Source organism: Musa acuminata, chromosome BXJ1-11 (genome assembly GCF_036884655.1).
Source record: "Musa acuminata AAA Group cultivar baxijiao chromosome BXJ1-11, Cavendish_Baxijiao_AAA, whole genome shotgun sequence".
Taxonomy (NCBI): Eukaryota; Viridiplantae; Streptophyta; class Magnoliopsida; order Zingiberales; family Musaceae; genus Musa; species Musa acuminata.
This window is the reverse complement of record NC_088337.1, coordinates 3,594,776-3,609,441: the sequence shown is the minus strand read 5'-3', so window position 1 is coordinate 3,609,441 and position 14,666 is coordinate 3,594,776. Positions and strand designations below refer to the sequence as shown.

At 36.7% G+C, this 14,666-nt stretch overlaps 2 protein-coding genes across 2 annotated transcripts; both read left to right on the top strand.

Annotated features, from left to right (window-relative positions):
• Nucleotides 1-398: 398 nt before the first annotated feature.
• Nucleotides 399-3,533, top strand: LOC103970878 (WAT1-related protein At5g47470). Its single transcript, XM_009384800.3, has 7 exons — nt 399-795; nt 872-937; nt 1,123-1,239; nt 1,723-1,966; nt 2,354-2,515; nt 2,606-2,757; nt 2,833-3,533. Exons 1-7 carry the CDS (start codon nt 596-598, stop codon nt 2,975-2,977), a joined length of 1,086 nt encoding a protein of 361 aa, XP_009383075.2. The 5' UTR covers nt 399-595; the 3' UTR covers nt 2,978-3,533.
• A 1,943-nt stretch (nt 3,534-5,476) lies between these two features.
• LOC103970387 (peroxisome biogenesis protein 19-2) lies at nt 5,477-10,871 on the top strand. Its single transcript, XM_009384148.3, has 5 exons — nt 5,477-5,636; nt 5,729-5,774; nt 5,844-6,180; nt 8,352-8,668; nt 10,656-10,871. The coding sequence occupies exons 1-5, from the start codon at nt 5,594-5,596 to the stop codon at nt 10,699-10,701; spliced, it is 789 nt and encodes a 262-aa protein (XP_009382423.2). The 5' UTR covers nt 5,477-5,593; the 3' UTR covers nt 10,702-10,871.
• Nucleotides 10,872-14,666: the final 3,795 nt, after the last annotated feature.

The following is a 14,666-nucleotide window of genomic DNA, read 5'->3' as shown; positions in this document are numbered from 1 at the left end:
ATTCCGTACGTTCGAGTAGTAGCCAATGATTTCAGACAATTGTCGTGGATCTGTTAAGAGGTATCTTTGCTAGTATTTCTCTGATTGGACTTCCAACATCGAGACTTACGACATGTTTTGACAACCAACCACCTAATTTCGACGTATCGACGATCAAAATCTATCGTAACACAATCTTACTTCAGATTTGTTTTAGATCGAAGAATAAGTACGACGAACGAGCATAATAAAACTTTAAGATTTGTGTCGGACGAGAAAAATTAAGATTCCGTACGATGAGATTCGTATGTTGGCACGAAAATGACTGATTTACCCCTCATTCCAGCAAATAAAACCCGAAGCACGGCTACAACGCACGAACTAAAACTTCGAAGGGCGGTGTTTGGAAACGCGAGAGAGAGAGAGAGAGAGAGAGAGAGAGAGGGGGTGGAAACCAAGAGGTAAAGGGTGGTGTGCAATGAATTGATGTTCTCAGACCGGCGTCGCTCCCACACGCACAACCTCCCCTGTCACCGGAGGCGCCGCCGTCGGCCTGACGACCAGGCGGCCACCGCCGATCGCGGCGGACCGCTCTCCACGCGGTACATACGCAAGCATGCCGGGTTCCCGTAGGAAGGCGGTGGTGGAGGACGGCCTCGTCATTCTTGGCCTCGTCACGGTGCAACTCGTCGGTGCGGCCTACATGGTGTTCCTCGGCCCCGTCCTCTCCCTCGGCATCAAGCCTTTGTTCCTTGTCACCTTCGGCAGCTTCGTTACTGCAGCCCTTGTTTTCCCGTTTGCGGTCGCGTTCGAAAGGTGTGACTTTTTGATCTTGGATCGCGTCCCTCTCCTTTGATCCTTATGGGCAATGTAAAATTAGTTCTATTTGCAGGGAGAAATGGCCGTCGAGGTTAAGTCCGATGTTGATGGCTCGATTCCTTTTGCTTGCTCTGGGAGGGTAACCATTCCCCTGTCTCTGTATAAGCTTTTTCACATTAGGATTAGGAATCTGATTTATCTCGGATAAAATGATCAATATTCATGATTGTTCTTGAAATTCCCTTTCTCTTTTCATAATCTGTAGAATTCTTCTCCTCCTATATGCATGAACAAACCGTTAATTTGTATCCACGATCTTTTTAGGGTGACCACATTTCAAGCCCTGTTGTTACTGGGAGTCAAGAAAACATCCCCATCTATTGCGTCTGCCATGCCCAACCTTGCTCCAGGCATCATCTTTATCATTGCAGCTTGTCTAAGGTACCAGCTTCTCCATCTACTATTAATTTGTTTTGAGTATCTAAATGTATTGATTCTTGATATTTTTTCTAATACAAGTGCATTGAGTTGCAACATGTGCAATGAGTCTCTTGGGCACAATCGCTTGACTTTGTGATTACAAGTTGAGCTTGATGCCTTCTTAGGGAAGATTGAGCATAAAATGTATCTCAGATAATTATTTTTGCCTTCATGCCATCAAAGCCAAGTCTTTGGGTTCCAATTGTTGTTGTGGTTGACCCAAATATTGCACTTGGGTAATTCTTCTGCCAGGGGATCAGTACCCCTGCATTATCTTCAAACCAAGGAAGAAGAAAAAAGAAACAAAAATGCCAACTTGGAACCATGCACACACATGAAGAACAATGAATAAAAAGAATCCAATAGATGCATTTGTGTGCTATTGGGTTCATCGAGGTCTTTCTCTATTTGTTTGCACAATGGTGATCGGATTAGTTTTTGCAGGTTTGAGAAAGTTGACATGATGTACTGGTACAGCAGAGCCAAGATACTAGGAACCTTGTTGTGCTTAGGTGGTGCAGTGGCCATGAGCTTATTGCAAAGCCCTTCTGTGCCACCTCCTGAGTCACCTCAAAGATTGCATCCCTTTGGTGAAAACTTGCTTGAGAACACCTACAAGGATTGGTTCATTGGTTGCCTATGCCTCTTCGGTGCAGTTTTGGTGATTTCTTGCACAATGGTGCTGCAGGTAAATTCAACTTTCAAGTAGTTCTCTCAGCTTTGCAGATCATCCATCTTCTAATTTTGACTAATATCCCAAAAAGTCTTCATAAACAAGATCAGAAACTATTAATGCTTTTGTGAACAATGTGAGAAAAGCTGCATATACCAACACAAGACTAGCTAAATTTATAGCACGAATGTAAAATAAAAAAGAAACTGAGAAAATCCCTTATTGAGAATTTTGATTACTACAAAGTACAAGCCCTTCTTCATTTCCTAAAACTTATTCATGTCTCCTTGCAATGTTTAGATAAAGAAAAGAAGATCAATAGTCCATAAGGTGCCAACTTAGGTACTAATTGTGCTTATGCAATGACATTAACAGTGATAACATTGTGCATACACATTGCAGGCTGCTACCATGATGCAATTTGAAGCTCCTTTAACTTTGTGTTCCATAACCTCTTTGCTGGGAGCATTTCTTACAGCTGCTGTGCAATTCGTAGTCGAAGGAAGAATCAACATTGGCAATCCTGTCATCAAACTCGAGAGCATTGTCGCCATTGCAATCTTGGTATGCAGGAACATCCATCACATCTTCTTGTATATTTCTTGATGTATGGCAACTGCCAGAGATAAAGTCTTCAACGGTGGTTGCATGCAGGGAGGCATGACCACTGCTGCATGTATCGCATTCCAAACATGGGCTGTGAAGCGGAAGGGGCCAGTTTTTGTGTCCATGTTTAGCCCTGTTCAAACAGTGTGCTCCGGGATTCTATCAGCCATAGTATTACATCAAATGATCAAAGTGGAAAGGTATGCCATCGATCAAAGAAATCATAATTCTAGAAACTAATGGTGAAATTACTGTAGCCTGTTCTTGGAATGCAGCTTAATGGCCATGTTCTTCATGTTCTCTGGCCTTTACATGGTTCTTTGGGCGAAAGGGAAAGAAGATTTCCTTCTAACGGAGGTTGCATCCACAGCAATATCGACACAACTTGATGCAGACATCGAGAAACCCTTGTTATCTTAAATCTCTTTTCAGTACTTTTCCATACACATTACCAGTCCCATCCTCTTCTGTATATATATATGTATGTATGTATATGTATATGTATATATATATGTATACTTGTATATATGTATATGTATATATATACATATGCATATATATATATATACATATACATATACACATATATATATATATATATACACATACATATATCGGTCATTTGAGCCTCTTTAAGAGTATGTATACGTGGCACACAACATTCAGTGGGATTGCGGGATGATATGGTTGGAAGTTGATGCCAAGAAAAACGACATTGCCTGGGACACAATGAGTATGGTTATCGTGGCAGATGATAAAGGGTTAAAGATCACAGAGATGCCTATCGAATCACCAAAGCCTCATGTTGTGAGGCTGGCATTAAGGAGTGCAAGAATCTGAAACTTAGATTGTGAGAAATTTTCCATGGGTTGCTTATATCACTGCCAAGCTTGCTGTCTCCATCGAAGAATAGATCTGGATTGAAGAATCTCCTGGCTTTTTATTCTCTAGTTTAATTGAGAAAGGTGATGTTATTGTAGTGTTCTGTTCTAAGCAATGAGGATGATGATTCTCAAGATTTAAGTGAAAAATATGATCACTTTTGATGATTATTTAATCGTCATGTAATTACTTTTTTATGTTGGTATTAGTGTTAGAAATAATTGTCAACTCAATGTAATGAAGTTGTTGGTTACCAAATGCTTATTAGCGTTCAACAATCATATGCGTCTGTTTCTTTTTATTTCACCTCCTTGCGGATGAGTTAGGTTGGGGTGTATGTTCGACAAGATTCGTTCGATACCTATGTCAGCAAACAACTCAAAAGAAGAATTCAGAGAGTTGAGATGTAAGTGCACACTTGTAGTGACTCCTTTTGTGTATGTTGGGTATCAAGGAAGATTATTATTTCTTGGGTGTTATATGTTAGTTAGGCATATTTAGATAGTGCCACATTATCAACTTGTTGATTCGGCAGACTTAGCTGTCCTCATGTTACCGTGATGTTATCTAGGTATTTATCATATTATCACCATGCTGATTAAACTCTCATGTCTCACTGGATTATATGTATCAAGACTTAATTAGCTACCTATTGTTACATATAGAGTTTTAATTTACTTTTTAATTCTAGTCTTATCATTTTCAATAAACTTATTTAATTTTATATTTATCGAAAATTAAGAAAACTAAAGTCTCATAGGAATCAAGTATTATCTCTACCCTCAAATCAAAAGTACGTTCATGAGATTTCTAAGAGACAAAATAATGTAAGAATTTCCAAAAGCAAACAATTCATTACAAATGATTAAGCTAGATTAATGTGTTAATTAAATCCATTTGGGATGGGCATAAGCATGACAGTGAGTCGAATTCAAGAACATGCAATATAAAGTTGGTAGATGTTGCTTTTATGCAATGAATATTTTAAAAAATAAAAAAATATTTGGGAATATCTCACTCGTGTCTATTTCTAATTTTCTAAAGTCATAGATGTGCTTGACAATATGAATCCCAAATTTTTGTTGACTTTGACTCGAGCCATAATCTTCATCACAATCGGTGTTTTAATTAATCAAATCAGCTCATTACGATAAAGACGATAAAAATCACCCAAACTTGAAAATAGATTCCCCTTTAAATATGAAATAATTTTACAATCTATATCAATATTAACCAATTCTTAAACCCCTAAAATTTTGATAAATTATAATATTAAATATTTTTTGAATCATTTCAAAATATAAACGGATAAGGATCCCATAATATAAAATTAACTAAGGTTTTCTCTCCCTTTTTCAACTCCTTATATTCCATCTTGAATCATATCACGTTAAAGCTGATTTGATAGTACTCTTGACATAGAAAGATACAAAGACAATCTCTTTGAAACATCCCTCCACAAACTATATCTTTATATTATTATTATATTGATTTTTGATATACAACATGATTTATAATTGGATTAGGTCTCCCTAATTTTCACTCTTCTCCCTAATCTCCCTTTCCCCTTCACTATGTTGAAAATTGCTATTAACAGTCTCCTTGATCTCTCACCTTCACCCTCTTCCCTCAATTTTTCATCTTTTCGTTCCCTTTCTATTTTTCTCTTTCTTCTTATCTTCTCTCATCTCTTATCGTCGATGTCGTTTATCGTTGATACCATTCATCGTTCAAAAAAAAAAAAATTTAAAAATATTAAAAAATTAAAATGAAAAGTGTAAATAGCAAAGAGTTGTCAATAGAAATCTCGAAGTAAAAATAAGAAAAGAAAAGAAAAGAAAAGAAAGTCCTTTCTATGATAAAAGAATCAATTTTGGTTCTTAAGATGAAGATTCTTTAGGGTCCCACCTGTACATATCAACCCTCTATCTTTTTGTATCTGTGTTAATAATATCCACCTGTATTTCCTTTTTATTTGTGTGCTGATATTTATAATTCCAAAAACCAGTTGGTAATATTTAGGCCAGCAAATGTAAGCCACAGCGATGTATATTTTATGCCCTCGAGGGCGGTGGCCACGCCGTGACCGACGGGCTCTCGCCGCCTCTCCCCACGCTTTCCTCTCCTCTCCTCCGCCTGTCCGTCCCTCTCGCCATGGCCGACCCTTCCTCCGACGACTTAGACCAACTCCTCGACAGTACTTCTCTCTCTCTGTCTCTGTCTCTCTCTATGTGTCTCCGTCGATTCCTTCTTTTATATCCTGAATTCCGCCTCGATTCTTTGTTTCAGGCGCTTTGGACGACTTCACCAAGCTCGATCTCGCCCCCGCCCAGAGGTCCTACTCTCCCTCCGCTCTAGAAATTTTGCTCATACAATGCTAATTGTTGCTGTTAATGATTGATAGGAGCGGCGGCGGTGGAGATGGGAAAGAGGGAAGGGATGCGTTGCCCTCGTCGTCTTCTTCTCCTTCGGCGTCATCGGCTTCGGCAACCCCGGTGCGAGGATTGGGGATGGGGCTGCCCGACCTGGCCGCGAAGAGGAAAGGGAAGCAGGGTGCCCGGCCCAGGGGGTCCCACGCCTCGGAGGCCCTTGAGAAGCTGACGAAGGAGACCCGGGAGGCGGTGCGGGGTCTGGAGTCCGCCACAGGGGCCGCCACACTCAAGGGCGGCGATGCTCGGTTCGACAAGGAAGGGATGGTCGATGAGTTCGTCAAGCAGTTTGAGGAGCTCGCGGGCTCGCAGGTCTGCCTTCTCTTTTGATTGAAACATTCGTTCGTCGTATCTTTTCTTCCTGTCCAAGAAATAGGGAAAATTAATTAAAGTTTGATTCTTTAAAGCTATGAGATTTTAGAATCTTACTCTTATGGTGTTAAACTAGCGGAGGAAATAGATACCTATTGGGACAACTAGTTTCAATGCCAATCTCGTTTGCGATATGCTTCAAGGTTAAGTTTCAACGATCTAGGAGCCTGTCTAGTGAGGTTGATTTTGGTATCAGATGTGCACTATGTTATCAACTTGAATGAGATTGATGTCAATATTCTACCAAATGTTAAGATTAGTCGTTCAACAATTTATAGCATACTTAAAGAAAATTATTTCTAGAGCCTGAAAAATAAGATGCCTGTGAAGTTCTTTTGGCTGTGTACTTTTGTGTCAGTTGTAGAAAACAGAAGGTCCTTATTGTTCATAAACTGCAAACTTGCACAATAAAGAGATCCAAAATGTCACTGTGCGGTTGCGGAGGTTCTCTTCGGTCGTGAAATTGGTAATTACGCCCTGTGAACGAGCCTGTGAATTACAAAAGTTATGGAATCCATCTTCAAACAAGAAACTTTTGGATGTCTAAATATGTTTTGTATCTAGAAGACTCTGTATATCGGTTTTTTAAAATTTTCAACTATAAGGCAATCATTCTCTTTACTTGTGATTGATACTGTCAGATGCCATCATAGCTACAAGGGTGTGAACATGCACTTACATATATGTCTTGTTCGTTGTAACTAGGGGTCTTAACATAGCATCTGTTTTAGTGATTGACGGTGTTAGGCACTATATTGCATATGTTGCGAGCCGTATAGTAGTTTAAATTCATAGTATTCAGTACAATGGACAACAGATCATTATAGCAGCCGCTCTGCAATGGAGCCATAGCAGGCTCTTCAAGCCTACTGGTTTATCTAATCAGTGATTCCATATAAGTTGATAAAAAGGAAGGCTCAAGCTGACTCAAATGGTATTTGTTCTTAAATATTTTAAGCCCACATAAATAGGTCAAAAAAGTTCAATTTGATTGAATCTAATGCAAGTTTTAGATCTCAATGATTGATGTCCAAATATAAAAAATAGACTATATTTTAATCCTATCATCCCAATCCCACCTTTTCTCAAGGGAATGTCAACTGTTGTTGTTCTCATCTCTGTCTCTCTCTCTCTCTCTGACTTTTGGTCTCCTTGTCCTTTACATTCCTATGTTGTTTTCTATATATGTCTTTCTCTTTATAGCTCTTTTCGAAGATGATAAATGATACCATCGTCACTTAATTTTTATTAAACATTTTATTGTGCTTCCAATAGACTTGAGTATTATATTTCTCTATTTTTGATGATATAGTAGCCTGTGAAGGTCGCATCCATTTTGATATTTCATGTTATACAAATCACAAATGATTATGTGACACTGTTGTTTTGGTATTGCATAACAAAGTAGTTAATGACCGTGTGTAAACATTTGGTCATTGGATCTATACCATGTCAAAACACTTGACATCCTTGATAATATTAATAATGGCTCTATGTTGATGGTTTGCTTTGGGCTGATCGCCCCCATTATCTGCTGTCTACCATGAAGACCCTCTACAACAACATGCTCATTACATATTATTTACAACACGGATATTGCTTTATGCAACACTTAATAGTGTGGAAAATAATCTATGATCAAGAATATACTAAATCTGTTCTTATGTAGCCTCTACATTTTTTATTTTAGATGCTCTTTTCAGGACCAAATATTAGTTGAAAACAATGCTTTGTGTAGTTTATACTGCAACTCTATGTTTAGCCTCTCATGAAAGTAATAAGCTTGGTGATGGAGGTCCTTATACACACGTTTATTCATTTTATAGTTGAAAATTCTGATGCATTCTGGTGGCATTGCAACATTCACCTGAAGAATTTTTTTTTTTTTGTCAGCGGAAAAGTTTGTACTTCTTGTCCTTTAAGGGCACGTGTTAGCTCAACTGAAGTGCCATTGATCTATTTAAATGATGGACCCTTTTTTACTTTATAGATGTGTACATTTTGTTTTTGATCTAATATATTTTTGTAACATTCATTTGTTATTTTAATGTTCCAATTATTAGCCTATTGGCTTATAGGATCTTACATATGTCTCACATTTTCTTTTGCAGGATGTTGAATCTATTGTTGAAACTATGATGCAGCAGCTTTTGTCTAAAGAAATTCTCTATGAGCCCATGAAGGAAATTGGAGAAAGATATCCAAAGTGGTTGGAGGAGCACAAAGATACTCTGAAGAAGGAAGAATATGACCGCTATTATCATCAATATGAGCTTATAATAGAACTAAATGATGTTTATGACAGTGAGCCTGAAAACTTTTCCAAGATTGTTGATCTCATGCAGAAAATGCAGGAATGTGGTCAACCCCCAAGTGATATAGTCCAAGAGCTCGCCCCCGATCTTGATTTAAGCAACCTGGGCCAACTGTGAGTGTTCCATTTTAGTATTCTGCAATACCCAGTTGTTTTTGTTGACCAATAAGAGCAAATTCGTCATAATACTCTCTCCATGACAATCTGTTGAACTTGGAGACATGAGATGCTTTGATGGGTATGGTCACATGAATTATGTACGACTATGCATGTATATACTTACATACATATATGTACTTTTACTTACATATATGTGTAGAACGTGTCTATACATCTGTTTATATATGTTCATTTCCTTATTGTTTTCACTCTTAAATAAAGGATGTGATTCAACTATGTCTATTAACTTTTCTTGGCTTGAATTCTTGGAGAACTGGAGATGATCCAGCAAACATGAGTTCCTATAATTGTATACACTTTGAACATGATAAAAAACATCCCAAGTCTTTTACATGTATGGGTACAATTAGGAGATTAAGTAGCTGTTAGACCTTTGATTCTTTCATTTTCCAAGTGGTGTCACATTATCCGCCAGTTATATTAAACTGGTTTGCTATATAAGAGGATGCTATAGGAGTAAGTTCAAAAGGGATGCAGTGAGTGGTGAAATTGGAAGTTAATTTGAAGTTTACAAGGTTGCTTAAGCTCCGAAACTAGTCCTTTTATTTGGTGACATAGCTGAAGGCAATCAGCACCAAAAGACATGGACAGACATTTCTGTCAAGTCTGTAGATTTTTAGATATTGGAGAAGGCTTTTTGATGAGTATGCTAATGAGACATTTGCATCTCCAAGTTTTGACCTCTTGACAGTGGTCGATGGGCTTCAAGATGGCTACCAGTCAAGGTTTATAAAAATGAGGATGGAGATTGGGCATTTATAAGAATTAGGATTGGTATCTGTTGGAGCTGGTGATTGATTGAAGTTTCTGTAGAAAAATGAATGAAAAAATTGAGACCTTTAAATATCAGAAGAAATAAAAAGTCAAAGAAGAACAAAATTCATGAGTTCATGTTCTTTTAGTAGGATTTCCAGATCTCATAATCCAGGAACTTTTGGAAGATTGGATGGACTAGTTTAAGGAATAACAGTCAGTGAAAAGTTCTTCACAAGGGAATAAATGACTGCATTGAAAAAAGATTGTGGATCTCAAAGTAAACATATATGTTGTGGCCATGAGGAGAGACAAAAATTGCAAATTGATTATAAATTTTGCCACATTGTAGATTATTCTAGTTGGCAATACATATTTGAAGGAAATAATAAACACATTGTGGGATATAAGAGTGGTCTGAACTATGGTCAATTTTTTTTTGTTTTTTCTCCTTTTCCTTCTTGCTAGGATCATAGCTATAGTAACAGTCCAGGATTGTGAAGTTATAGCAAGCGAAAGCTTAACCGTACAATAGAGATTAATGCTATAGATATATGTATAGGGAAATAGAATAAAAAACAGAATTGAAAAGGATGGTAGAACTAAATGATGGAATTTTGGGAGGACAAGAATACAATCTGTTAATGAGATGGAATGATAAACAACACAGAAGCCTATATATTAATGACATCATGTGTACAAAGTGATTTATTCAATTTATGGCCAAATGACTGAAGAATTTAAAGCAATCAGTTTTATTGTTGGAGTGTTTGTGGTGGAATTATGGAATTTTGAGAAGCATGTTATGTAGCTGGACAAAAATATTAGTCAAAGAGAACCATGGAATATATAATGTGGCTCAGAAACAGGGTGCCAAGCAGTTTTGCTTGATTTGCTGCACTCTGTCCTCCCTTTTGAACTTCTCAGATAAAAAAAGGAAAAGAGAAAATGGTGTGCAGTCTGCCGCTGTATAAGATAGATTTGCTTGATCTGCTGCACCCTGTCCATGATCTGAATATGCTTAATGAAGTTAGATGTGTATCTTAGACAGGACAACTACTCCTTTATTTTTATTTTTTCACTTTAGCTCATTGCATTTTACCTTTTGTTGCCTTTCTAGCTTAAGCTTGTTGACTCTAATATTTTGTTCCTTTGGCTATTGCTGCAGGTCTCCTGATCAACTAGATGCTACATCTAACTGTTGTATTATGTAAGATGTGGATTTGATCTTCATCATGGTAAACAATTTGCTCGCGTCTTCTTTCCTGTAAGATGTTTAAATTGTGTCATCTCTTCCATGGTTGTCAGCTTTCCAGTTATTATTTTATGTTTAAGAATTATTAGATGGCACTCTACTCAATAAATTAAGCCCTCATTTGAGTCATTTATCTGTCTATTATTTTTTACTTCTGTTTTGTGGCGCATGTCTGAGAAACCTCTCTTTGGCAATATCCTCTTGTGTGGTTATTTAGCTTTTATGAATGTTCAAATATAATCTATGAAACTTTGGTATCTTATCTTATGGTACAACAAAATTAGCTGGGTCTTCGAAGTGGAACATGGAGTCTCAGGCATCAAGCAACCAAGCGAGAGTGCTGAGGTGCCAAGGAGGAGTTAAACATGGTGTAAGCAACCATTCGAGCTCATGAATCTACACAGATGCTGCTGCAGTACGGAGAATCACAGGTAGACTCCAGAGGACAATCTCAGGATGACTTCGATGCAACCCAGTGATTGCAATGATATCAATTCCTACTCCAAAGTCAAGAGGCTTATTGGTAAAACGCGGAGCTCATACTGTGTTCTGAAACATTGGGGAGTTGGATGCCTTTGTCTTTAAAGCAATTTTGCTTGGGTGAAGTCGGCCAGCCGTATCGTTGTGACTCCGCATTCCTTGCATATTGTTATCCACAGGTACGTCCTGAGCTCTTATAGGAAGATTCATGGTAAAAGTCTCTTCCTGCACTCATTTTTGTGAATTCTGTGAGTACAAACAAGTAAGTTCCTCCCTTCTTTTGTGGTACAAGGTTTCTGATATGGCTTTCATTTTTTTTGTTTGGCAAACTAGTTCTACCATTCATCCAGTTTATGCAATTAGCCTGACATGTTCAAAAAGGTAAATTTTCTAAGATTGTCAAATGCGTTAGCAGTAGTCTTCTTCTTAAATGCATTAATTTTCTTTTTTTCAAGAAAAAATATTATAGCTTTCAAATGACAATTGTCAACTATTTCCCAAAGGTCAGTCCTTTTTTGGCTTTAAAATAGTATTCTTCATCTTAAAAGGAAAAACATATGGGTGATGGGTTGACAAAGTCAGCAACAAAGCTGAGTTAAATATCAGTGGAAACATGGAAAAAAGAACTCACTCCTTTTGTATATAAGTATTATTTAGTCAATTGATATCTTGATATATTAATTGTAGATACGACACTCTCGCTCTTGCCGTTACTCGAATAATAAGAACAATGCATAAAACAAAATGGGTGACCCTCTCTTTTTTCTTCTCAGCTAAAATAACCTTTACGACTATTGGGAGCCTTCTCCGAGAAGTCCGCTCTCTTAGTAACCTCACCGGTTACGAAGCTCGGATGAGCCATGCAAAGCCGTTCCGTAAGCTCACCGACCACCTTTACCTTCTCGTCGTTTCTTTGTTGTCAGCTTGCATCGCTATCTCAGACATTTATTATGCACCATTTGTTCTTTTGTGTTTCTGAAAACAAAAAGAAGGAAATAAAAAACAGAAACAAAACCCAAAAGTTTCTGGATTGAGCTTCAAAAAATGTTCAGAGTTGGTGGCGTTGAGGTTATGAAACTTATCCTTCCATTACACTAGGCTGTGGAGGTCAAGAAATTCAACCCCTGCTTTTGCCAAAGACGGGGAAGTCAGAGAAATCTAATCCTCGTCATATATTGTGTGGGGGTCAAACCTATAATCACTCGGGAAGGTTGAAAAACTCAACCCTCGTTTTATATCGAGGCGTGAATATTAGGAAGCTCGACCATCGCCTTCGCTAAAAACGACATGACACTCACCATGGGGGTTGAACCCATGACCTTTCGGGGAGGTTGGGAAACTCGATTCCTGCTTTCGCTAAAGATAAAGTTGTACCAACAGTGGGGGTCGAATCCTTGACCACCTTGGGAAGTTAGGAAACCTGCCCGACACCTTACACTTAGGCATGTAGATTAAGAAGCCCGACCTCCACCTTTAGCAAAGACAAGGAGGTCAAAAAACTCGACTAGGTCGAGAAGAGACGGGGAGTTAGGGAAATCTGATCCTGTCCTACTAAGGTGCATCTCTCGACAATACGAGGGGTAGGTCGATGATGGATCGCTACCAATAACGCTCGAGCACAATGAACTAAACATATCACGAGGCAAGTGATGAATTGAAGAAGTATAAGCTTGACATGTCAAAGGAACTAGATAATGCATTTCAAATCCCTTTTGCAAGAGCCTCAAAGAATGACTTGGGAGGTGGGGGGGGGGAACAAATGATAGGGAGTACACCATCAGTCAAAATTTATCTGACACATGACCATCATGTGGTGTCCAGGGTGAAAGAAAAGGATAGAGGTCACCCTTCACCCATCTGTATTTGTGAGCAAGAGTTCAAGACAAGCAGTTATGGACTGCCCCCCTTGTTGTTCACGTGGACATGTGGGCAAGGGTTTCAGGCATCTATGACTAGCAAATTCAAGGATTATTTTTAGATATTTTATTATCTATTTAGAAAATTTTAAAAGGGTATATATTTTATTGCTCTAATTGTAGTATGAGAATAATTAAATCTAGTAATATAAGATTCCTAGAAAATAACGAATCAGTAGTGAAAATCTCAAAATTTAATCTTAACATTAAGGAGATAAATTGATACTCCTTTATCATTCGAGAGATTATTGTTATTTAAATCATTAAATGATTTGATAAAAGTAAATAATAAAATAATATTAGTGAACTCCTATATAGTATTGATGTTACTGTTAGTGATCTTATATAACAATCATAATCAATAGTTTTTTTAAAATATCTCAAAGAGAAAGAAGTTCTATCATTTCTGATTATTATGTGATACATCTACAAGAATTATATTATAATATATGAATCAAAATAATTCCTTAATGTTTTCAAAAGTTATAGAAAGTAGTGATTCTGAAAAGTATTACGATACAATAAAAGAAGAGTTAAAATTAAGTGACAAACTAGTGTATGAGAACTCGTCGAGTTACCAATAATTATAAAAGAGTCTGTTACATAAATATGACTCAAAGGGTAACATCAAACGATATAAAAGTCAGATTTATGGTCAAATGTTTTACTCATAAAAAATGCATCGACCATAACGAGATATTTTTTTCTAGTTTTTAAATGAACTTATTAAGTATCATTTTAAGTTACATTACAAGGATGTGAAAATAAGTTTTTTGATTGGGGATTTAGATTTATATGAGTTAACCTAAATGATTCACAGAGAAAATGAAAGAAATATAAAATTCGGTATGTAAATTTAAGAAATTAATTTATGATCTTAAACAAGCTTCTAGAGAATGATATATAAAGTTTCTTAACATCATTACTTCCTTCATATTTAAGAAAAATATTATTAATTAATATTTATATCTAAAGCTCAGTGGGAGTAAGTTTATTATATTGATCTTATATATGGATAATATTATGCTTATTAGGAGTCATTTTGATTTATTATACTGAATAAAAAAATTTCACTAAAAAATTTAAGATTGTTGATATTAATGAGGTATCTTATGTTATTATGTTATTAGCATTGAGTAGTTCAAGGATAGATCTCAAGGATTATTAAGAATATCTCAAAAAGGATATACGAGAGATTTGTTCAACAAATAAAAAAAAAGAGTAAAATAATAAAAATAAATATTTTTTAAAAATAACTTTACAAAATTATATAAAGAAAAATATTATTTATGTATACATAGTTGGAAGTTTATTTATACTCAAGTCTATGCTAGATCAGATATCAGTTTTACAGTTGGAATATTAGGTAAATACTAGAGTTATCTAGGAATGGAAACACTAAAGGACTATAAAGTAAGTAATAAGATATTTGGAAGGGACGAAGGATTATATGCTCATATATATGAAATTAAATCAGCTTGAAATGATAATATTTTTCATGTACTAATTTTGTATATTACCTCAATAA